Genomic DNA, 25,403 nt, shown 5'->3' with positions numbered 1-25,403 from the left:
TGTGGTTTCCTAATCATTAAATCTGGAAATAAAAACTTGTTTTATAAAACAGTGAGACAGTTCACATATTAATGAGATCCTGACTTTAAAATATGCAAACTTTTAAAATAAATCAGAAGTTTTTTTTTTAAAGATTTTATTTATTCATGAGAAACAGAGAGAGAGAGAGAGAGAGCGGGGGGGGGGTATAGAGACATAGGCAGAGGGAGAAGCAGGCTCCATGCAGGGAGCCCGACGTGGGACTCGATCCCGGGTCTCTAGGATCACGCCCTGGGCTGACGGTGGTGCTAAACTGCTGAGCCACCCAGGTTGCCCAGAATAGAAGTTCTTAATCTGAAATCCATAGCCCTTTTAGTTTGGTGAACAGGAAGATAAAGAAATGGTAAACTCCTATAAATTATGTTTAAATCTTATTTAAATGTGCATTTTTCTCAAAGGGGTCATAACTCCCAAAAAAGTTAAGGAACTACTGCAACAGAAAAAACACTTTCAAGTCTAGCATTTTTTAAAATTACAAGATGAAAAATGACCTGGGTTGATTATAAGTTAAATACCATATATTTGATAAAATGTAAGAATGTCTTTAAGTATTTTAAATATATGTCTATAGTTTACATTAACTAATACTCTAAACATCAAGTAATTTAAGTTTTCTTGATCTATTATTTTTACCTTAAGTTTCAAATAAACTGCAGTGAATAAACCATATTTTAATATGTAATATACAAATTAAATTTCAACTAGATATACCTCTCTAAAATTCAGAAACCCTAAGATACTGTTTTTCATGTCCTTACCACAATAAAATAAAAAACAAAACAAAATAAGAAAACTCTTTTGTAAAGAATGTTCACTAATATTCACTTATATCCTAAACACAGTACTACTTTGCAGACTAAAAAGGTTTTTAAAATTCTTTGCATTTTATCTCACCTAAGTTTACAGTTAACCAAATCATTTCCCCTTATAAAAACAGATTTAGTGACACAAAGTCTGCATAAACAAAAAACTTGTATTACCTATAGGAATGCCTTACAAATTGCTCACCTACCAATGAGGAATAATTTCAAGATACAACATTATTCTTGAAATGTTAACTGGCTTAGTTTTACTTCTGTAATTTCCTCATATTTTAATCTTGAACATTTTTCTCTGTGAAAGTTTAGGGAGCAAGGAGTAAAAAGGTAGAGAGGGAGTTTAGGATGTTTTGAGAGAATTTTCCATTAGAATTGAGACATTTGGTTAAACTGAATTCCTCTCGCCCAGATTCTCCTGTGGAGGGTGCTGAATCACTTACTGCTTTTGCCCAGTGGAAAGGAGTCCGCAATCAAAGGGTCTTCTCTGATTCTGTTTTCTCTCTTCTTTCTGTGTTTTCTTTCCTCTCATTTTGGCTTTAACTTCAGGGTAAGGTCTTTATTTTTAATTTCTCAGTATTCAAGACTAAAATTTAAGGTCCTGAGATGACAGACTGATCCATTTTGTACTGTCTCTCTACCACACTCACTCAAAAGCCAACTTTCCAGAGATGAGGCTTACTGTTATCTACCAAGTTATTTGCTGCCCTATAGATGAGTGCCAAACATCTCATTTTGACTGACACATAGAATCCAGTCTAATCAGTCAAGTGGACATGGCCAATTATAGCAACCACATTCCACTGGCTCAAATACATTTAGAACTATTATTTAAATTGTATCAAAATATTCATAGCCGACTTCTTCCCACCTTTTAAGTCTAGGCTTAGAATTCCCATCTCTTCCCTCCCTGATCTTCCTCTCCAAGTAGTACTAACCTTTTCATTAGACCCCAAACATGCACTCTTCCTTGACTTGACTGTATGCAACTACCATAGTACATGTTACTTTTTTTTCCTGTTCCAGGTATGTTTACCTGATTTTATCCAGTTCGAGTTTTACTCTTAGGAGATCAGAACTGGTGCAGGAATTACCAGTGCTTAAGAAGTGATTTTTGAAAGGAATAATTATATCAAATTGTACTTTGCTATAAAATTTTTAGAAGGCTGTGCGAAAGAACATGAGTTGTGAAAAATTCCTTTAGTTCTTTTATTCCTCTTATCCTAAACTTTTCATTTTGTGCTTCTCTTATATCTCAGCTTCACTGAACAGCTCTATAAATTGAACTGTCTGTATTTCAAAGTACAATTATTTACCCTGAAGACAATGAAATAAAAAACAAACATTTATAGTACCTATAACATACAATTTAAAATTTGGAATTCCTAATAGTCACTTCTATATTATTGTTCATTCTCTAGAGTCAAGAGACTCTATAAATAACAAGGAGTTCATTTAATTCAGCCTTCAAAACAAAGAATGGCAAGAATGACTGGTATGCAATAGGATATTTTCAACTGCTGCCAGTCTACTGAGTCAAAAGCTGTTTACATACAGTTTTAAAACACACTCAGAAGCAGCTTGTCTTCTTGACAAAAGGAACTTACGTGGCTTTTCCTTCCCGAAGGAAAATGCAAGATAATGAAAACTGGAGAGTTGCAGATACAACTTTTTTAGACAATGGCTTGAATTTTAACTTGACATCAGTCTGAGTTGGCATAGGGCTTGCATACTGTTTCATGTTGATGCTGCTAGTAGCAAGAGCTTTCCTTCGACCAGAAGGGGATTCCTGGAAGAAAAAAAAATTAGAATTTTGGAGTTATTTATTTTACAGCTAAGTATTTTGAAATAGCATTTTAATAATACGTTATTTAATAGTTGAAACTTCCTTCCCTAATTAATTCCTATAACACAACATTGAAATAAAATTGTGATGAAGTTATATTATAACTTTTACATCTTTAAATAAGGCAGATAAAAATTAGAGAGAGCTGGCCCAGGCAGAAGAAAGATAAACTAAAACACCCCTAAATAATCTCAGGAAAGAAAAAGGAAGGAATGCAAACAGGAAAGAAAGTATCCAGAGTTCCTCTAAAAAGAAGATCTAGCTCAGAAATAGGCATCAAAAGTACTCAACAACTGTTTTCCTTCCTTTCATTCTACTTAATGTAACTTAATGATATTTCTCCTTGTTGAATACCTACAATTTTTTATAGAACTGCCAGCCTCTATGGTATTCTACTTCATTTTTACCATTTCACCTACTTTTTTTTCCTGTGACAATAGTTTATTATAAAAATGAGCCCTCCTCCTCACAATAGGTTTATCGGTAAGATTTCTAGTAGCGAGCACCAGCACCAAGACTGCCAAACTTTTTGGGTTCACAGCGCCGGGGATCAGCTACCAGCAGGGTCTGGTTGTACTGGATGAGGATGCCTTTGAGCTCCTTCTTGGAAGCCTCATCCACACATGGTAACAGGCTACCAGGGCTTTGGCAATGGACTGGCAGATTGCACGAATCTGGGCCACCTGACCACCCCTCACTCGGACACAAAGATGTCCACCCCAGCAAGTTCTATTTATTTATCCTCTAATTTGAGCCTTATTTCTTCCCGGGGCTTTTCTGATCACTCCACTCTATAGTTCTCTCTCCTTCTCCTAAGATCATATATACCAAGGAAGAAACCACTGGTTTCTCTAATACTATGTCTGGGACAGACACTGCCAAGGCATTCCAGCAGGTTTCAAATTCTCCACACAGCTATTACCAATTCACCAAAAATGAATACATAATGAAACCTAGTTGCTATCAAGGGTACTTAAAATCCTAATAACAAGCTATCTCATTTCAAAATTATCCTTTACAGAATAATAGCTTAGGAGAACAATGAAAACAAAACAGCAAAATAATGATTGGGCATTAACTATGTGTAAGACACGTTGTTGATTCAGGAGAGATATGATGATAATTAAGACATGATCTCTATGTGTTCTAATGGCAAGAGAACATTTTAGATGAAGGTAATCTGTAAATCATGTAAATCAGAGAACATATGCCATCATTAATGTAAACCAGAAGCCATAAACCAACATTCCTTAGGATTTACTAGTCTGAGAGTTCAGATCTAAAATAAGGCCTAATTTTCAAGCTGTGTGACCTTGAGTAAGTAAGCTTAGGCCTCACTAACTTTCCTTATAAAATAAGGAGACTAATCAGAAATCTATTTAAGCTCTACAAAGGTTTTCTATAAAATTATTCAATTTTCCAACCAGGCAGGAAAACTACCATTAACTTTTGAATTATTATTTAATAAATCTTTATTTTGTCTTATGATTGACAAACCTGCCTAAAATAAAGATTTATTAATTTAATCAAAACATTAAACCAGCTTTTTAGAAAAAAACCTGACATTTCTGCCAGCAGGGCAAGTAAAAATGTAATGTAGCATCCCCTAAAGAATACCTTTTTTTAAAATGTGGTGTTATCTGTCAGATTATGCACAGCAATATTATACAGAACTATTAGTGCATGTAGATACCTTATGAATGAATTTCAAAAATGCATCAAGCACTTGAGAAGGATTTAAGCCCTCTCAGAAGAAATACTTAAGAATATGCAAATACCTTCAACTGAATCAAGTTGAACAGATGTGACTATCCCAAACAATACAAGTGTTCTTTCCCTGGTCGCTACTGTCAATCAAAGAATAAGATTAAGGTCCAAGGTTCTGACAATGTGCAAAATGAAAACGTATGATTGGGTAGTATCAATTTATTACACTGATATGAACAATAATCTCTTATTGTACCTTTAGAATAACTAACAACTTTTACATATAATATAGGATTTAAAGCCTCTGTTTTGGAAGCATGACATACAAACTGCCACATATTATGTTCAGATTTTGTTAAACAAATCTGTTTTACAAAGTATGACACTAATCCTTTAATAATAATTATTTAATTTTATAACCAAATAATCAAAATTCTATAAAAATTAAGATAACTTGGAAATAAGCATAATTGTGAGAGCCCAATTTAACGACAATTCCTACAAAATCTAGAGTTTTATGATTAATATCATATTCGTTTTTTAGATAAAAATTGTGTAGGTTTAGGTTTTCTGCTGAACTCAAAGAGTTTTTAAATTTTTGGTAAGTCAATGTCTCTGAAACAACAAAATAAAGGCTACAAAATTCTAAACATAATTAGTTGTACCACTTAATTAAGTATTTAGTTGCTCAGCAACAATGGAAACAGCCCTTTGTAAGGTCTGGACAGGTGAAGAGAACAGAGTTCTTTTGAGTCTACAATATCCATTCCTATTCACACAGGCTCTCACTAGAGTCCGAGCTGGGAAAAGAGGTCTGAATGATATTTCTAGTAATTCTTCAACCAAGCTCACACATTGTTTTCCTCTTTAAAATTAGTTGTCTCATAGAAAAGGTATTTAAAAAGAACAGTAATGAGATAAATATAAGGATCTTTCACAATTCTAACCCCAGCTCCATGAATCTTCACTTTTTATAATCAAGTCTAAATCTTTACCCACCCAAAATTGATACCACTGCTATCATCAGTTCTATAAAAAGCAATGAAATAAGTGATTGCAGTAAGAAATAAGCATGTCTTTTGTATCCTATCATCCTTCCACAAAGGAGTAGGGTCCAGCCAGACAGAGAGAGTTTAGAGAGAATTACTCTTATTGCTTCCAGAGGCCTAATGCCATTTCATGTCATGTGCAAGGTAGACAAAAGGACAGAAAAAAAGAGAAAAAATAGTAAAAGCAACTCTGAAAGAAAGAGATGACAAAACTTAATAAGAAGTGAGTGTTCACATATATGTAAGACTAAGTTTCTGTCTCTGGCCCATGCTTAATACATGTTTGTGTGTGAATCTGACAGTATTTGAGGAATTACTTTGAAACTCCTAAAGCTGAAGTTCTTAAACTTTAGTGTTTACTAAAAAACAACAAACTAGGAGAGTTTTAGACAATTTAGATGACTGGATCACACCCCAACCAGAGATGGGCTCTCAGGAATCTGCTGCATTTCTAAAAATAATAAGCACCTCCCTTCTCTACTCCCATCGCACCACACCCACACACGCACCACTACTACCAGGTGATTCTGGTCTGGTTAATCTAAAATCACACTTTCAGAAATACTTCCCCTAAGAAGTTATTACATAATATAACCATTTTATTTAAGAAATCTCACTCTCATTTTTCCTAAGTATTCTCTGTAATAAAAAAGACTTAGCTAGGGGGCCTGGGTGGCTCAGTCGGTAAAGCATCTGCCTTAGGATCAGGTCATGATTCCAGGGTCCTGGGATCCAGCCCAGCATTGGGCTCCCTGCTCAGCGGGGAGCCTGCTTCTCCTTCTCCCTTCACCCCATTCCCCCGCTGGTGCTTGCTCTTGCACTTGCTTTCTCTCTAATAAATAAATAAAATCTAAAAAAACAAAAACAAAAACTAAAACAAAACAAAAAACCCCAACAGACTTAGCCTAGATATATCCATTTCTTTAAAATCTAGCCTAGGGATCCCTGGGTGGCGCAGCGGTTTGTCGCCTGCCTTTGGCCCAGGGCGCGATCCTGGAGACCCGGGATCGAATCCCACGTCGGGCTCCCGGTACATGGAGCCTGCTTCTCCCTCTGCCTGTGTCTCTGCCTCTCTCTCTCTCTCTGTGACTATCATAAATAAATAAAAATTTAAAAAAAAAATAAAATAAAATCTAGCCTATTGTATTTGTAATCAGGCAAACCAGCATTTGCATGTCACACTAGCATTTACTCACTGGTTAATTTTTGGCCTATTTCTTCATGTATCTGAGCCTCATATTCACACTGTCAGTCAAATATTAAGTTTGGACAATACCCACTGTTGATAAAAATGAGGGACAATGCACAAACTCTCTTACACTGCAGGAGAGAGTTTCAATAGATAACAGTCACTTTGGAAAGAAGGTTGACATTACCTTGTAAAGTAGAACACATACATATCTTACAATTCAGTAATAATTTCTATCCTAGAAATGTCCTTGAGAAATTCTTGCAATGATATACTAAAATATCTAATAGAGTTTTCAGCAGCAAATAATAGGTGCTTAATAAATAGTATTTATTATTAATATTTGTTGACCATTTAATCTGGTTTATTACATTAATATTACAAATGGTCTATCCAGGATCACCAGTCTTGAAATTAGAAAAACAAATAAGCATAACTCAGTGCAGGATGCTTACTTTAAAGTAATGCAGTTATATTACTAGAATTCACACCTGGAACCCCTACATTCTTACCAGACCTAAAACAAATTCACTTTGTTTTGCCCACTTTGACGTGCCCTCATTGCTGTTCAGGTGATAACAATACAAGCAATAGATGAATAAATGTTTTCTCCATATAGCATAAAATGGAAAAATGTATAATCACCTTATTAGTAAAGAATGAACTGATTATAGAATAAATAAATATATTTTTGTAAGATTCAGGGCTTCCTTATAAATATTTTTAAACATTTTAGATTTTACCATAAAAGAATGTAGCTAATGATGCCATTTCCCCTCCTCCACAAACCAAACTAACAACGTGATATAAAAAAACATAATGGTAGCAAAGCAATTTAGTTAAGTGGATATTCTTTTTTTCATATTATAAGAAGTCAGAGAGAACCATTTTTTGTTCAAATTGTTCAAGTTAGGGTCTTCTTACAGAATAGTTCATAGTAAGATGGTTCATTTATTATGGATCCCAAGATAAATATAATTAATATAATGCCTCTGATGAAAATATTTGACTGATGGGGCACCTGAGTGGCTCAGTCAGTTAGGCATCTGCCTTTGGCTCAGGTCATGATCCTGGGGTTCTGGAATGGAGAACCACGGTAGGCTCCTTGCCTCTCCCACTCCCTCTGCCACTTCCCTTGCTTGTGCTTCCTCTCTATACTCTGTAAAATAAATAAATAAAATCTTAAAAAAATATATTTGACTGACTTCCTCTACCTATTAAAATATCACATAAAATAATTCAAAAGCTAGAAATTGAATGCTTTCTCTTTTTTAGCCACGCATTTCCTCTTTTGTGAAATCTTTTGGAGCTTTTCTTACTGCTGGTTATGTTTTTCTTTTTTTCATGAAATTGTACAACTTGCACTTATTCTGATATTATGTTCTTCTGGTTTTGGGGGTCTTTTAAAATTCTAGTATAGTTAACATACAGTGTTATATTAGTTTCAGGTATACAGGATAGTGATTCACCGGCTCATATATTACTCGGTGCTCATCAAGAGAAGTGCACTTTTAATTCCCTTCACATATTTCACCCATCTCTCTGCCGACCTCACCTCTAATACTCATTTGTTTGTTCTTTATAGTTAAGAGTCTGTCTTTTGGGTTCTTTTTTTCCCCTTTGTTCATTTGTCTTGTTTCTTAAAGTCCACATATGAGTGAAATCATATGGTATTTGTCTTTCTCACACTGGGCTAATTTACTTAGCATTATACCCTCTAGCTCCATCCATGTTGTTGCAAATGGCAAGATTTCATTCTTTATTTATGGCTAATTAATATTTCACTGTGTGTATGTATCACCTCTTCTTTATCCATTCATCTACTGAAGGACATGCTTCAGTAGGCTGCTGCTTCCATTAATTTGGGCTGCTTTCCTTAATTTGTCTATTGTAAATAATGCAGCAATAAGCATAACCCTTTGAATTAGTGTTTTTTGTATTCTTTGAGTAAATACCCAGTAGTGCAATTACTAGATCATAGAGTAGTTCTATTTTTTTATTTTTTGAGGAACCTCCGTAAGTCTTCACAGTGGCTGCACCAGTTTGCATTCCCACCAACTGTGTGAGAGGGTTCTTTTTTCTCCACATCCTCACCAACACTTGTGTTATGTGTTCTCTGTTTTAGCCATTCTGATAGTGTGAGGTGACATCTCACTGGGGTTTTGATTTGCATTTCCCTGATGATGAGTGATGTTGAGCATCTTTTTATGTGTCTGTTGGCCATCTCTATTTCTTCTTTGGAGAAATGTCTGTTCGTGTCTCCTGCCCATTTTTAATTGGATTATTTTTGTGTGTTTAAGTGTATTGAGTTGTATAGGTTCTTTATATACTTTGGATACTAACCCTTTATCAGGTATGTCATTTGAAAATAATCTCCCAGTCAGTAGGCTATCTTTTAGTTTTGTTGGTTGTTTCCTTTGCTGTGCAGAACTTTTAACTTTTATGTAGTCCTAATAATTTATTTTTTATTTTGCTTCTCTCGCCTCAGGAGACCTATCTAGAAACATGCTGCTTCGACCAATGTCAGAGAAATTATTGCCTGTGCTCTCTTCAAGAATTTTTATGGTTTCAGGTTTCACACTTAGGTCCTTAATCTCTTTTGAGTTTGTGCTGGTTATCTTTTCATTACTATTTACATATGCATTCTAGTACTAAATCCATTGTTATTTATATGTGTTGTACAAACGCCTTCCAATTTTTGGCTTTTATTTTCTCTGTATGGAATCTTTTAAATAGCCCAATTTCTTATTTTTAATGTGAAGTCAACCTTTTCCTTTACGGTTTGTGCTTGTATATTTTGTTTGAGAAAGTCTTCCTAACATTGACCTCAAACTAAAAACTTTCAAACCTCTGCTTTTCATAGTTAAGAGTCATTGCCAACTACAGTGAATTTTTGTGTAACTTTCAGATAGGGATTCAATTTCATTCTTTAAAAAAATTATGGGTAAATAATTGTCACAGCACTATTTATAAAACAGTCCATATATATCCCTCCTCTCTTCTATCTGTAATGCCCTCTCTTACCAAAAATCTGGCTTGCATATAAGGTCTGTTTCTGTGTTCTCTAATTCTGTACCACTAGCCAGTTGTTCTAATCTCACAACAAGGCAATATTGCCTCAACTATCAAAGTTTTATCTTACATTTAATTCTCTCCTTAGTCTCTTATTCGTGAGTATCTTTGGCTATTTATGACTTTGCTTTCCCAAATAGTTCCAAAGTTTTATGAAACATCCAGATGAGATTTTGATTAGAACTGCATTAAATCTACAGATCAATGTGGTTGTATTGACACCTTTACAATATCAGATTCCATATTCTAAAATAGGACATTACCTCTATATTATCTATTTAAATCTTTAACGTCTCTCAAAGTTTTATCATTTTCTTCACATATGTCATATGTATCCATAGCTAGATTTTTTCCTAGGTATTTCAGTGTTTCTCTTAATCTAAATTTTTTTCAAATTATATCTTTGAATTGTTTCTAGCAATTGAATTTGCAAACAGATTTTTTAAAGTAGGCTCTACACAGAGTATGGAGCTCAATGCAGGGCTTGAACTAACAATCCTGAGATAAGACCTGAGCTGAGATCAAGAGTCAGACACTTAACCAATGGAGCCACCCAGGTGCACAAGTAAACACATTTTTTAAATACAAAAAACCTAACACCTTTGTATTAATTTTAATAATATATATTTATTCTGGGGTTTCAGTATAATCATGTCATCTACAAAACTAGCTATTCATTTCATTTTCCCAATCTTTAAGATTTCTTTCCCTTTTTGTTAGTACACTATCTAGAGCTTCCACGATGATTCTGACTAGATATTATAAACAGGGCCATTCCTGTATTATTCTTCTCCTTGAAAGGAATGCTTCTGATTTTTCATCCTGAAGTATGTTTAATGAGGTTTTTTTTCTTCTTTTAAAAATATTCCTCTTTATAAAATTAAGAAAATTCCTTTCTCTTATTACTTTGAAGTTTTAATTTTATTTCTATAAGTAGGTGTTAAATTTTATCACTTAAAAATATTTTGGGATAATTTAAGATTTTTTTAAAACCCTTAATCTATTAATGTGGCAATTTAATAGATTTTCTGAAGTTAAAGCAACTCCACAGTCCTGGGAAAAATCCAAAGTTATTTGAGTCTATTTTCTTTTGGGACAGGTTTCTAATTACAGATATAATTTCTTTAATGATTACAGAAGTATTCAGGTGTTTGGTGTCTCCCGAAGTCAGTTTAGATAAATATATTCCTAAATGGGATTTATACATTTCATCCATGATTTCAAATTTAATGACATAAAACTTTTTAAAATATCATTTTATTATTTTAATCTCTGCAAATCCTATAGTTTTGCATATTTCTTCGCTCTCAATACGATTTTTGTCTTCTCTCTTTTGTTTCAAGATAACTTCTGCTATAAATTGTCCATTTCCTAGGACTTTCCAAATGAACAACTTTTGGCTTTGTTGATCCTTTCAAGTGAATATGTTTTCTATTTCAGTAGTTTCTGCTCATCTTTACTATTTCCTTCCTTCTACTTTCCTCAGGTATATTTCAATTCCTGAATTCTGAGCATTTCTTTTTTTCTGATCTAAGCATTAAAGATTATATATTTCTCAAAGTACAACTTCAACTATATCTCTATTTTATTATGAATTATTTTGTTATTCTGTAGGCAAATATTTTCTAATTTTTCATTACAAGTCCTGTGACTCATGTTTATAAACTTTTTTCAACTATATGCAGTTTTTCTACTTATCTTTATGTAATTGATTACTATTAAATTGAGTTGGGGTCACAGAAATGACTTATTTAGTGTCAATCCTTCAAAATGTATCGAGGCAAGCTTTACGGTTTAATTCATGATCAATTTTCACACATGTTCCATGAGTTCTTAAAAAGTATTTAACTGGTATCTATATACACTGCTGTCCACTTTCACAAAAGGATTTTTCTGCAAAATCAACAAATCATTAACTTTCTTCTTAGACAAGGACAAGCAGAGCAGTAGAAATTTCAAATGTGAGGTCATGGAACATTTTCGAAAGGACACAAGTCAAAGAATAAATAAGTGAAAGAATTGAGAAGCTGCTCACAGATTTCTTCACAGGCTCCTTTTTCTCTCCTTCTGACATATCCCCTTTTATTTCAGGACTGTCTCTTATAAATGGCAGATAGCCAGAAAATTTTAAAATCCAGTCTGCTAATCTCTGTCCTTTACTGGAGAGTTTAGATCAACAACTCCCAAATGTTTTTACCTCAAGGCCCTTTTAAATGCTTTGAGAACTACAAAGAGCCTTTGTTTATGTTGGTTATATCTATCAATATTTGCTTAATTAAAAATTAAATATAAGAAATTTAGAAAATATTTTATTCAAACAGAACTAATAAATTCATGTTAACATATTTTTACAAAGAATAAATATACTTTTTTTTAAGACTTGATTTTTTAGAGCAGTTTTAGGTTACAACAAAATCAAGAGAGGTAAAGAGATTTCCCATATAACCCGAATACCCACACATACATAGCCTGTCCCATTCTTAACATTATTCACCAGTATGGTAACACTGTCTACTAAGGATGACCCTACAGTGACATCATAATCACCCAAAATCCAGTTTACTCCTTAGGGTTCACGTATGGTGGTGTACATTCTATTGTTTGGACAAATGATATTGTAACACCAAGCAGAATATTTCACCACCCTAAACATCCTCTATGCTTCACCTATTCATTTCCCCTACTCCCCACCCTTGGCAACAACAAAAATCTTTCTATCATTTCCATAGTTTTGCCTTTTCCAGAATATCACACTGTTAGAATCATACAATTACGTATGTGGTAATTTAATAGTTGGCCTCTTTCATTTAGTTATAAGCATTAAGGTTCCTTTATGTCTTTTCATAGCTTGATAGGTCATTTCTTTTTAGTGCTAAATAATATTCTATTGTCGGAATGTACCACAGTTTATCCATTCATGTCCTGAAGGACGGTTGCAAGGCAAAACTGCTATAAAACATCCATGAGCAGGTTTTTGTGTGGACAAGGATACACATTTTGTTTGAGTAAATACCAAACAGTATGACTACTGAATTATATGAGAACAGTATGTTTACTTTGTATGAAACCACAAAACTGTCTTCCAAAGTAACTGTACCATTTTGCATTCCCACCAGCAATGTATGAAAGTTCCTGTTGCTCCGAATCCTCACCAGCATTGGATACTGTCAGTGTTCCAGATTTTGGCCATTCTAATAGGTGTGTAGCAGTATCTCATTGTTGTTTTAATTTGCATTTCCCTAATGACATGATATGCAGCATCTTTTCATGTGTCTGTTTGCCATCTGTACATCTTCTTTGGCAAGGTGTTTCTTAAGGTTTTTGTTCCATTTTTTAAATTGGGTTGTTTGCTCTTGTATTGTTCTTTGTATATTTTATTTTTTTTTATTTTTTTTTTATAAATTAATTTTTATTGGTGTTCAATTTACCAACATACAGAATAACACCCAGTGCTCATCCCATCAAGTGTCCCCCTCAGTGCCCGTCACCCATTCACCCCCACCCCCCGCCCTCCTCCCCCTCCACCACCCCTAGTTCATTTCCCAGAGTTAGAAGTCTTTATGTTCTGTCTCCCTTTCTGATATTTCTCACACATTTCTTCTCCCTTCCCTTATATTCCCTTTCGCTATTATTCCTATTCCCCAAATGAATGAGAACATACACTGTTTGTCCTTCTCCGGTTACTGTGGCCAAGTTCAAAAAGGGTGTTGCCTGAGTTCTTCTCTGGGATTTTGATGGAATCTTGTCTCACATTTAGATCTTTCATCTATTTTGAGTTTATCTTTGTGTATGGTGCAAGAGAGTGGTCCAGTTTCATTCTTCTGCATGTGGATGTCCAATTTTCCCAGCACCATTTATTGAAGAGACTGTCTTTCTTCTAGTGGATCGTCTTTCCTCCTTTATCGTATATTAGTTGAGCATAAAGTTCAGGGTCCACTTCTGGGTTCTCTGTTCTGTTCCGTTGATCTATATGTCTGTTTTTGTGCCAGTACCACACTGTCTTGATGAACACAGCTTTGTAGTACAACCTGAAATCTGGCATTGTGATGCCCCCAGATATGGTTTTCTTTTTTTAAAATTCCCCTGGCTGTTTGGGGTCTTTTCTGATTCCACACGAATCTTAAAATAATTTGTTCTAAGTCTCTGAAGAAAGTCCATGGTACTCTGCGCCTTTTGATGGGGTCATTAAGCCCATTCACGTTCAGAGTTACTATTGACAGATATGAGTTTAGTGTCATCATGATATCTATTTAGTCCTTGTTTTTGTGGATTGTTCCACTGACCTTCTTCTTAAAGGGGAGTTTTAAGAGTCCCCCTTAAAATTTCTTGCAGAGCTGGTTTGGAGGTCACATATTCTTTCAGTTCCTGCCTGTCTTGGAAGCTCTTTATCTCTCCTTCCATTTTGAATGAGAGCCTTGCTGGATAAAGTATTCTTGGTTGCATGTTCTTCTCATTTAGGACCCTGAATATATCCTGCCAGCCCTTTCTGGCCTGCCACGTCTCTGTGGAGAGGTCTGCTGTTACCCTAATATTCCTCCCCATGAAAGTCAGGGACTTCTTGTCTCTTGCTGCTTTAAGGATCTTCTCTTTATCTTTGGAATTTGCAAGCTTCACTATTAGATGTCGAGGTGTTGAACGGTTTTTATTGATTTTAGGGGGGGATCTCTCTATTTCCTGGATCTGAATGCCTGTTTCCCTTCCCAGATTGGGAAAGTTTTCAGCTAGGATTTGTTCAAATACATATTCTGGCCCTCTGTCCCTTTCGGCGCCCTCGGGAACCCCAATTAAACGTAGGTTTTTCTTCCTCAGGCTGTCGTTTATTTGCCTTAATCTGTCTTCATGGTCCTTCAATTGTTTATCTCTTTTTTCCTCAGTTTCCCTCTTTGCCATTAACTTGTCTTCTATGTCACTCACTCGTTCTTCCACCTCGTTAACCCTCGTCGTTAGGACTTCTAGTTTGGATTGCATCTCATTCAATTGATTTTTAATTTCTGCCTGATTGGATCTAAATTCTGCAGTCATGAAGTCTCGTGAAGCCTTAATGCTTTTTTCTAGAGCCACCAGTAGCTGTATAATGGTGCTTCTGAATTGGCTTTCTGACATTGAATTGTAATCCAGATTTTGTAACTCTGTGGGAAAGAGGGCTGTTTCTGATTCTTTCTTTTGAGTTGAGGTTTTCCTTCTAGTCATTTTGCTCAGTGCAGAGTGGCCAGAAACAAGTTGTATTGGAACACGGGGGAGTATCACTGGTCCCTCTAGCTGGTCTTCTGGGGGAGGGGCCTGTTGCGTTGATTTTCAGGTGTTAGCACTTGGGGGAGCTGCTCTGCCCCTGCCTGCTGCAGGGCTCAGCGGGGGTTGTTTACCCCGCCAGGCCCCAGGAGGAACAGCAGCAGTTGCTATGGCAACTCTGGAAGCCTGGATTCAGCCTCCGCAGGAACTATGGGGCTTGGGGCTCTCGGCTCTCCGTCCGCAGGGCCTGGAGGCTCCGGGGCGGGGCCGCTGATCTGCTCAGCTCGGGGCAGGAGCGTCCTCGCTGTCTCGGGCCCTCCCGGCCTCTGCCTGTCCCGGGGGAGGCCGGATCCTGGGCTGTGTCCCGGCGCCCTGTGCTCCGGAGCCTGCGCTGTGGGATTCGCGCTCCCGCCCCGCAGCTCCCTCCCCGGAGCCGCTCCCGAGCCCCTCCGAGCTGCTCCGGTCGGTCCCTCCGTGCGCGCGCGCGCTGCAGCCCTTAGGGAGCTCGGAGCACTCTCCTGCGCTCGCAGGTGTCTGTTAGTGTCCCCGGGAGCCCGAGGGCATCCCCGCCCTCCTGGGTCCTGCTCCAACTCCCTGCGAGCCCCTTTCCGCCCGCCCGGGAAGGTTGGTGCAGCTCCTGCTCCTCCGGGACGGGGCTCTCCTGTCCTGGGGACACTCGCCCCGGCCTCAGCCCGGCTCCTCGCGGGGCCCCTCCCCCTCGGAGGCCTTTTGTTCCTTTATTTCTTTTTCCCCGTCTTCCTACCTTGATAGAAGCGCGGACTCTTCTCACTGTAGCCTTCCAGCTGGTCTCTCTTTACATCTCAGGCCGAATTCGTAAATTTTCAGGATGGTTTGAAGGTTATCTAGGTAATTTGGTGGGGACAGGTGATTTGGGGACCCTGCTCTTCCGCCATCTTGCCCCTCCCCCCCTGAATTGGCTTTCTGACATTGAAGTGTAATCCAGATTTTGTAACTCTGTGGGAGAGAGGACTGTTTCTGATTCTTTCTTTTGAGGTGAGGTTTTCCTTCTAGTCATTTTGCTCAGTGCAGAGTGGCCAGAAACAAGTTGTATTGGAACACGGGGGAGTATCACTGGTCCGTCCAGCTGGTCTTCTGGGGGAGGGGCCTGCTGTGCTGATTCTCAGGTGTTAGCCCTTGGGGGAGCTGCTCTGCCCCTGCCTGCTGCCGGGCTCAGCGGGGGTTGTTTACCCCGCCAGGCCCCGGGAGGAACAGCAGCAGTTGCTATGGCAACTCTGGAAGCCTGGATTCAGCCTCCGCAGGAACTACGGGGCTCGGGGCTCTCGGCTCTCCGTCCGCAGGGCCTGGAGGCTCCGGGGCGGGGCCGCTGATCTGCTCAGCTCGGGGCAGGAGCGTCCTCGCTGTCTCGGGCCCTCCCGGCCTCTGCCTGTCCCGGGGGAGGCCGGATCCTGGGCTGTGTCCCGGCGCCCTGTGCTCCGGGGCCTGCGCTGGTGGATTCGCGCTCCCGCCCCGCAGCCCCCTCCGCGGAGCCGCCGCCCGAGCCCCTCCGAGCTGCTCCGGTCGGTCCCCGCCGTGCGCGCTGCAGCCCTTAGGGAGCTCGGAGCACTCCCCTGCGCTCGCAGGTGTCTGTTAGTGTCCCCGGGAGCCCGAGGGCATCCCCGCCCTCCTGGGTCCTGCTCCAACTCCCTGCGAGCCCCTTTCCGCCCGCCCGGGAAGGTTGGTGCAGCTCCTGCTCCTCCGGGACGGGGCTCTCCTGTCCTGGGGACACTCGCCCCGGCCTCAGCCCGGCTCCTCGCGGGGCCCCTCCCCCTCGGAGGCCTTTTGTTTCTTTATTTCTTTTCCCCGTCTTCCTACCTTGATAGAAGCGCGAACTTTTCTCACTGTAGCATTCCAGCTGGTCTCTCTTTACATCTCAGGCCGAATTCGTAAATTTTCAGGATGGTTTGAAGGTTATCTAGGTAACTTGGTGGGGACAGGTGATTTGGGGACCCTGCTCTTCCGCCATCTTGCCCCTCCCCCGTTCTTTGTATATTTTAAATAACATTCCTTTATCAGATGTCTTTTTAAAAGTATTTTCTCCCTGTCTGTTGCTTCTTTTTTCTTGACACTGTCTTTCACAAATCAAGTTACACAGTACTGATGATTGTAGCTTTGTAGTATGTCTTGAATTTAGGTAGTACCAGTTCTCCAAATTTGTTCTTCTCCTTCAATATCATGTTGGCTATTCTGAGTTTTGCATTTCTATATAAACTTTAGGATCAGTTTGTTGATATCCACATAATATTTTGTTGGGATTTTCATTGGGACTGCATTTAGTCTATAGATCAAGCTGGAAAGAACTGACACCTTGACAGTATTGAGTCTTCCTATCCATTAAAATAGAATAGCTCCCCATTTATTTAGTTCTTTGATTGTGCACATCAGAATTTTGCAGTATTCTTCATGTATATCCTGCACATATTTTGTTAGATTTATACCTAAGTATTTTGTTTTGGGCTAATGTAATGAAGTTGTGCTTTTAATTTCAAATTCCACTTGTTCATTGTTGATATATAGGAAAACAAAGGACTTTTGCTTTTGTGGGGTTTTAAAAAAAACTTTATTCATGAGAGACACGGGGGGGGGGGTGGACATGTCATGAGGGACACAGAGACATAGGCAGAGAAAGAAGCAGGCTCCATCCATGCAGGGAGCCCAATGTGGGACTTGATCCCAGGATTCCAGGATCACACCCTGTGCCGAAGGCAGATGCTCAACCACTGAGCCACCCAGATGTCCCAGCAATTGACTCTCGTTTATAAACCTTGTATCCTATAAGCTTGCTATATATAATCACTTGTTAGTTTCAGGAGATTTTTTTTGTTAATTCTTTTGCTTTCTACATAGATAATCATGTATTCTGAGAAGAAAAACTTTCATATCTTACTTCCCAATCTGTATACTTTTTATTTCCTTTTCTTGTCTTATTTCATCAGCAAGGACTTCCAGTATACTATAGAGAAGTAGTAAAAGAGGCATCCTTGCCTTGTAGTGGGAAAGCTTTGAGTTTCTCACCATAAAGTATGATATTAGCTGTCGGGATTTTGTAGATTTTCTTTATTAAGTTGAAGTTCCCCACTATTCCCAGTTGGCTGAGATTTTTTTTATCATTAATGTATGTTGGATTTTATCAAATTCTTTTTCTTCATCTACTGATATAGTCATATGATTTTTCTGTTTTAGTCTGTTGATGTGGTGGATTACATTAATTAATTTTCAAATACTGAACCAGACTTGCATGTCTGAGATAAACCCCATTTAGTTGTAGTATATAATTTTATTATATTTTTTGGTTTCAATTTGCTAATAATTTGTTGAGAATTTTTATATTATATCATTAAGAGGTATTGGTCTATAGTTTTCTTTTCTTGTAATGTCTTTGTTTGGTTTTGGTTTAGAGTAATGCTGGCCTCATAGAATGAATAAAGAAGCATTTCTTCTGCTTGTATCCTCCAAAAGAGATTGTAAGGAATTGATATACTTCCTTAAATTCATCAGTGAATCCATCCAGACCTGATGTTTTCCATATATTCTCTATGCAAAACAATTTTTTTAAGATTTATTTATTTTTGAGAGAGAGAGAGAGAGAGTAGGGACATGTATGAGTGAGCACACACACGTGTGCTTGTGGGGGGAGGGGCAGAAGGAGATGGAGAGAGAAAATCTCAAGCAGACTCCCCACTGAGTGCAGAGCCCAACACCATGATCAGGACCTGAGCCAAAAGGAAGAGTCAGAGGCTTAACCAACTAAGCCACCTAGGCACCGCCAAAACAATTTGATAAGAAGACTATCACTGTTTTATATTATTACAAACCTCTTTAATGTGTTTATATCTCTAAAATAGAACTAATATCCAATTTAACAGCTATATTCTTTTATCTACTCTCATATTCAAGATGTGTGATGTTATTGTGGTTGAAACATATGAAGAAAACCCAGCCTCATACAAATATATAGCTGGAAAAAATAAAAGTATTTTAATGATATTTTCAGATAATCTTGGGTCTTCTTTGACACTATATCAAAACTCCACAAGTGGTACTTTCTTAAAGGTTAAAAGTAATGTGGAATCTGAAATCATATCAATAAGCTTTTCAAACTCTGTTCAATTAAGATCCAATGCTCTATCATGTATTTTGAATGGGTTTTTTTTATTCATGCATGATTTTGTAACATCATACACTTTGGTCATTTAGAAAATACTGATTCTCTGATTTATATAGGTATTTTAAATGTTGATACATTCCATTATATAACACCAAAGTAACCACATTTGATTGTAGCACAGCCTATTCCATCAGAAAAATCCTTAAACACTGGAAGAATATAAGCTTAACATGGAGAAAACAAGTTTTTCAAAATTCTAATTTCCACTTGAAAGCCTGAATTTTTATCAATGGGAACAAATAACTTCAGTCACTTATCTTTAATTAGCAGCCTCACTGTGTTCAGTTTTAAGGACATGTTGGTCAATACCCAAGTATGTATAACAAGTTAATCGTTTTTTCAAAATAGTGTTCCATGGAAGAAGGGTGATCAGTTTAGTTTACAACTTAATCACACAGGTGCTTTTCCTTAAATAACTTTGCCCTTTGCAATGCAGTCTGAGCGCTTCATGAATACTTTCCATTTTGTCAGAATATTAAAAAGAATACTCAAGGGTAGAAATGTAATAAAATTAACAATTTTATCACAACATCAAAAACATACACAAATAAAACCCAATAAAGACTAGTTCCTATAAATTTTCAAGGGTGGCATCGCTTCTACCTATTAATATTAAGAATAGAAGAGGCAATCTTCATTGTTTTCTTCTGTGCAGTAAGTTCATTACACAGATGGCAGAGCTCTAGGATGTCAGCTTTGTACAACAAAGAGACCTTATTAGATCTCCCATCTTGGAGCATGGGAGGTGCTAGACTTTTTCTGCATCTCCAAGCAGTGGTTAAAGCAGTAAATCACATGACTTCAGTAGAAAACCTCAGTGGGAAAGCTATGATGAATGATTATCTTCTATACTTCCTGCTTTCAATTTTTTTAAAAAACTTCCTTGGGTTCTATCTGTGTTATTTTAGGAATACATTTATAAAGATCATCTGGTCATATTTTACCCAAGTTTTTAACTATTTTCCAATAGGGGAGTTATCCATGCTAGCTAGGTGGTCACACTGCTAGAAACAAATTCTTCATTTGAATTTTACAAGAACAGAATTAAACATTTCTCTTTTTTTTTTTTTTAAGATTTTATTTGAGAGAGAAAAAGAGAGAGCATGAGCGGGGGGAGGTGCAGAGGGAGAGGGAAAGCAGACTCCCCGCTGACCAGGGAGCCCTACATGGGGCTCAATCCCAGAACCCTGGGATCATGACCTGAGCCAAAGGCAGATGCTTAACTGACTGAGCCACCCAGGCTCCAGAACCAAACATTTTGGTAAAGAAGAGCCATTACAACAAAGCTCACTTATCTCCCATTGATCTAAATTCCTAATTTAGAAACTCTTAATGACTTACTTGGACTGTCTAAGAATTTGTTTTATTGGAACTCTCTAGATGTAAATCTGCAATTATCTTTGCAACAATGACTCTTATGTTGTCTGTTTAGATGCTATGTCTCAACATCATTGTAAGCAGGTAGTAAGTACCTGATGATAAATTAACGCTTGCAGGATATACCCTTTTAGCACCTCACAGTCTAATACCTGATTCTGTTCATTCTTAACCATCAGAACTCTAAATTCTCTTTTGATTCTATACAACTGAATCAGGGCACCCAGAAATAAAGTGACAGGCAGATAGAACTCTGTACAGCATTCTAAAGATGCGTGATGAGGCTAACATTTAAAAGGCTCAGTTATTAGATTTCACTGTCTTATGACTACATGAATTACTTGCAGTAAAGAACAAACATGCTCAAGTATTTGTATAAATTACCATCTTCTCTACTGACTCAAGAACTGAAACTCTCAAATAAGATAATGTGGAACTGGAAGGGACCTTATAAATTTCTTTATCCATCCTGTCATCCCCAATGCAAAAACTCCTTATACCACACCTAACAGAGAGTTATCGCATTTATTTCCTGGTACTTTTCATTTAAATTCAACCTAAACACTTCTAAGGCTTTATTCCTTCTAAAACAAAATAATTTGGTGCACTACAGTATCAAGGTCAACAATTTTGCTTTTATTTATTCTACAAATACCTATTGAGAGACTATTATGTGGCTGACATTCTCCCATTGAACTTTGTGATAATATTTTAAACTTTATTTTCAAGTGATAAAGAGTCAAGTTAGAAATCAAAAAGTCCTAACTTTTTCAAAATTGTGATGCTGGTCCTTTGAGCTGTCACAAGCACCACATTTCTCAGGCCATGCTGAAAAGATCTTTGCTTCATCAGCAGACCAAAATGGAATACTACAGAATTTAATTTGGATTCCATGGAGCAATTAAATGCTAAAGCAGACATGCCACAAGGAGCTCTCTCAACCACAAAGACTTAATTAGAAACCATATCAGCTAAAATAACCAACCTAGATGGTTGGATGGAAGAGAGTTTGGTAGCACAAATGTAAATTGAAAGAATCAACATTAAAAATCTTTTTAGACATGCACTCAAAAACATTTGTAAAAATTATTACATTAATTTTAGAATAAAATCTAAATTCCCCCTAAAAATGCAAATAAAAAACCCTCAAACTCTCAAATAGAGGGAAACTCCTGATATACATAAAAATACAAGTATTCAAGTCAAAAGTCTAAATGAGTTGCAGGTTGTCCAAATTTAAAATACACACACACACACACACACACACACACACACACACACACACACACACAAAGTCAAGTCTACAAAGACACTAAAAATTTATTGATACTATTGTATGTAGTTTTTTTCCCCCTAAACAGGAGCTACAGTACCAGATTTTTAAATTGGTTTCGAGTAAGTATTCTAAGGGAAACAGATTTATCTGGTAGATTAAACACCTGGTAACCAAGAATTATGTCATTCATGGCCATGACTCGAATGTGTGTGCTGATCAGGGCCCCCAACTAGACAGATCTAGTCCTAGTTGTTTATTTTCATCCATATCACAGACTCAACATAACCACACTGAATCATCTCCATCCTTTAAGCGGTTTCTCCCCAGCTCTCATCTCAGTGAATTGTACTACCATGCATCAAGCCTCTCAATCCCAGTACTCTCCAAACTAAGTTGGCCTTAACTGCTAAGTCTTTCTAGAATCTGGACCCATTCTTTCCATCTCCCTTTCTCCAGTCTCATACATATCTAGATTTCAAACTCCCTAATTCTATGAGGGTAATCCTCTTTTTGTTTTAATGCTATACCTTTTCTCCCCTTATTATCTGAGAAAATTCACCATAGAAAATTATAAATATATAAAAAGTACAAAAAAGAATCATTCAAAATGTTACCAACTAGCTGAAATCACTGCTAATATTTTGACATATTTTCTCTAGTCTTTCTAAAAGAGTGGAGATGACACTATTTGCAAATTTTTATGCTTTTTAAAGTTAACATTATAGTTTATAAATCTAAATTTTAGAAGTTGCCTATCATTCTGAATTGTGGTTACAACGCAAATTTATATAACTGTCTCTTATTAATGAACTTAAATTTGTCACTTCACATTTGTCACTTAGAAATGACGCTGCAACGAACATTTTATGCCCAAAGTATTTTTGGCACCTCTGCCAGTTTTGTAGGACAGATTCCTAGAAGTAGAATTTTTGAGCAAAGTATTTGAATCCCTTCCAAAGAAATCATACCAAAGTTTTTAACCTACAGTGTACAACAGTGCTAGTCTCTTTCGGCACTATTATTTTTAAGTCTTTGCTAAGCTGTTAAGAGAAAACTTGTATTTTACTCATTTAATTTGCATTTCTTTGATAACTCATGACCTTGAATATATTTCTGTGTTTATTATCCATCTATATTTTCTCTTCTGTAAAACTAGTCATGCCCTTTGTCCATTTATCTATTTGGATCTTACTCTTAAAAAAAGATTTCTAGAGTTCTTTAAATATTGAAAATATTAGCCTTTGGTCTGCCACGTTTGTTGCAAGTATATTTGCTTTCTGTGTTGCTTAATCTCTTGATTTAAAAACCTTATATTTTCTGTATTACACAAATAATGCAGGGTTCATTATTAAACAATGATTACAAAATACAGAGAAGAAAAAATATGAAAATTACATTTAATCCCACCTTTAGAAGGAAACATACTATATTGATTTTCTAGCATATAGTCACCTTTAAGAAAAATTGAATCATACATTGTGCAGATTCCTTTGAAAACTACTTTTTTCATTAAAATGTGATGAATATATTTCTTTAGCAATATTTTACCATGATGTCATTTATAATGGCTAAAAATATTCCATTGTATGGACATAACAATTTAATCCCATGTCTTTGGGCACTGAGGTTATTTCTAAGTTTTCAAATTACAATATAAGTAATAAGCACATAAAAATCCTCAGTTAATTCCTTACATTCATACTTAAATATTTCACTAAGATAAATTTCTGTTGGTTGAATAACTAGCTAGGACATGCACATTTTAAAAGCTTTTAGAGATGCCTGGGTGGCTCAGTGGTTGAGCATATGCCTTCAGCTCAGGACGTGGTCCTGGGGTCCTGGGATTCAGTCCCGCATCGGGCTCCCTACAGGGAGCCTGCTTCTCCCTCTGCCTGTGTCTCTGCCTCTCTCTGTGTGTCTCTCATGAATAAATAAATAAAATCTTTTTAAAAAAATAAAAATAAAGAGTATTTCATATGACTGCCATTTGTCCTCTAGAACTTACACCAACTAAGGTCCCATCAATAGGTGGACCTTAGTCAACAATGAGTCTTAAGGACTTCATCAAGATAAGAAGCTTTTGCACAGCAAAGGATACAGTCGACAAAACTCAAAGACAACCTACAGAATGGGAGAAGATATTTGCAAATGACATATCAGATAAAGGGCTAGTTTCCAAAATCTATAAAGAACTTATTAAACTCAACACCAAAGAAACAAACAATCCAATCATGAAATGGGCAAAAGACATGAAGAGAAATCTCACAGAGGAAGACATAGACATGGCCAACATGCACATGACAAAATGCTCTGCATCACTTGCCATCAGGGAAATACAAATCAAAACCACAAAGAGATACCACCTCACACCAGTGAGAATGGGGAAAATTAACAAGGCAGGAAACCACAAATGTTGGAGAGGATGCGGAGAAAAGGGAACCCTCTTACACTGTTGGTGGGAATGTGAACTGGTGCAGCCACTCTGGAAAACTGTGTGGAGGTTCCTCAAAGAGTTAAAAATAGACCTGCCCTACGACCCAGCAATTGCACTGTTGGGGATTTACCCCAAAGATTCAGATGCAATGAAACGCCGGGACACCTGCACCCCGATGTTTATAGCAGCAATGTCCACAATAGCCAAACTGTGGAAGGAGCCTCAGTGTCCATCGAAAGATGAATGGATAAAAAAGATGTGGTTTATGTATACAATGGAATATTACTCAGCCATTAGAAACGACAAATACCCACCATTTGCTTCAACGTGGATAGAACTGGAGGGTATTATGCTGAGTGAAGTAAGTCAATCGGAGAAGGACAAACAGTGTATGTTCTCATTCATTTGGGGAATATAAATAATAGTGAAAGGGAATATAAGGGAAGGGAGAGGAAATGTGTGGGAAATATCAGAAAGGGAGACAGTATAATATTATACTACTTTATGTGTAGCACAGATTCTTTGTGCAGAAAGGGAGACTCCTAACTCTGGGAAACGAACTAGGGGTGGTGGAAGGGGAGGAGTGTGGGGGGTGGGGGTGAGTGGGTGACGGGCACTGAGGGGGACACTTGATGGGATGAGCACTGGGTGTTATTCTGTATGTTGGTAAATTGAACACCAATAAAAATTAATTTATAAAAAAATAAAATAAAATAAATAAATAAAAACAGTGAGTCTTAACATGATTTTTTAAATATATATTAGTTTTTATTTTTATGGAGACAAATCTATGTATATTTTCCTTTGTGATTTCTTCCCCATTGCTCAGAAGTTTAAAAAGTTCTTCATCATTCAATGATTTACTAATACTTGCTTCTATTCTCTTTTAGTTTTGATTATTGTATTGTCTTCAATTAACTATTTTTATCCATTTGGAATTCCTTCTGTAGTGAGGTGAGGAGCTCTTCCTTGTCTCCTCCCAAATAATACCAATACTATTGTGCACAGTACAATTTCTCCTTCCACAATGATTTGATAAGTGTGGGAATCTTTATACAACTATTTCATGATTATAATTTGTCAAGGATTTTTTTTTTCTGCTTCCAGGATAAAGTTAAAACTCTTTAACAAATCAGAGCTATTTAGGACACTGTCCCTGATTCCATGTGAAAACACAAACTGCC

General features: G+C 37.1%; 1 protein-coding gene across 5 annotated transcripts in view; it reads right to left on the bottom strand.

The window, feature by feature from the left end:
• EHBP1 (EH domain binding protein 1) overlaps positions 1–25,403 on the bottom strand; it is a 315,930-nt gene that overhangs the window by 193,417 nt on the left and 97,110 nt on the right. For 4 of the 5 annotated variants that reach the window (XM_055328018.1, XM_055328020.1, XM_055328017.1 and 1 more), the window contains exon 6: positions 2,462–2,643. In XM_055328018.1, coding sequence (XP_055183993.1) covers positions 2,462–2,643 — 182 coding nt within the window. Of the gene's footprint in view, positions 1–1,297; positions 1,497–2,461; positions 2,644–25,403 lie in introns of those variants that run through there. The other variant, XM_055328022.1, reaches the window with a different exon arrangement.

The sequence above is a fragment of the Nyctereutes procyonoides genome, unplaced genomic scaffold, assembly GCF_905146905.1.
Source record: "Nyctereutes procyonoides isolate TBG_1078 unplaced genomic scaffold, NYPRO_anot_genome, whole genome shotgun sequence".
Taxonomy (NCBI): Eukaryota; Metazoa; Chordata; class Mammalia; order Carnivora; family Canidae; genus Nyctereutes; species Nyctereutes procyonoides.
Note: the sequence above shows the minus strand (reverse complement) of the source record. Positions and strands in the feature narration are given on the sequence as shown.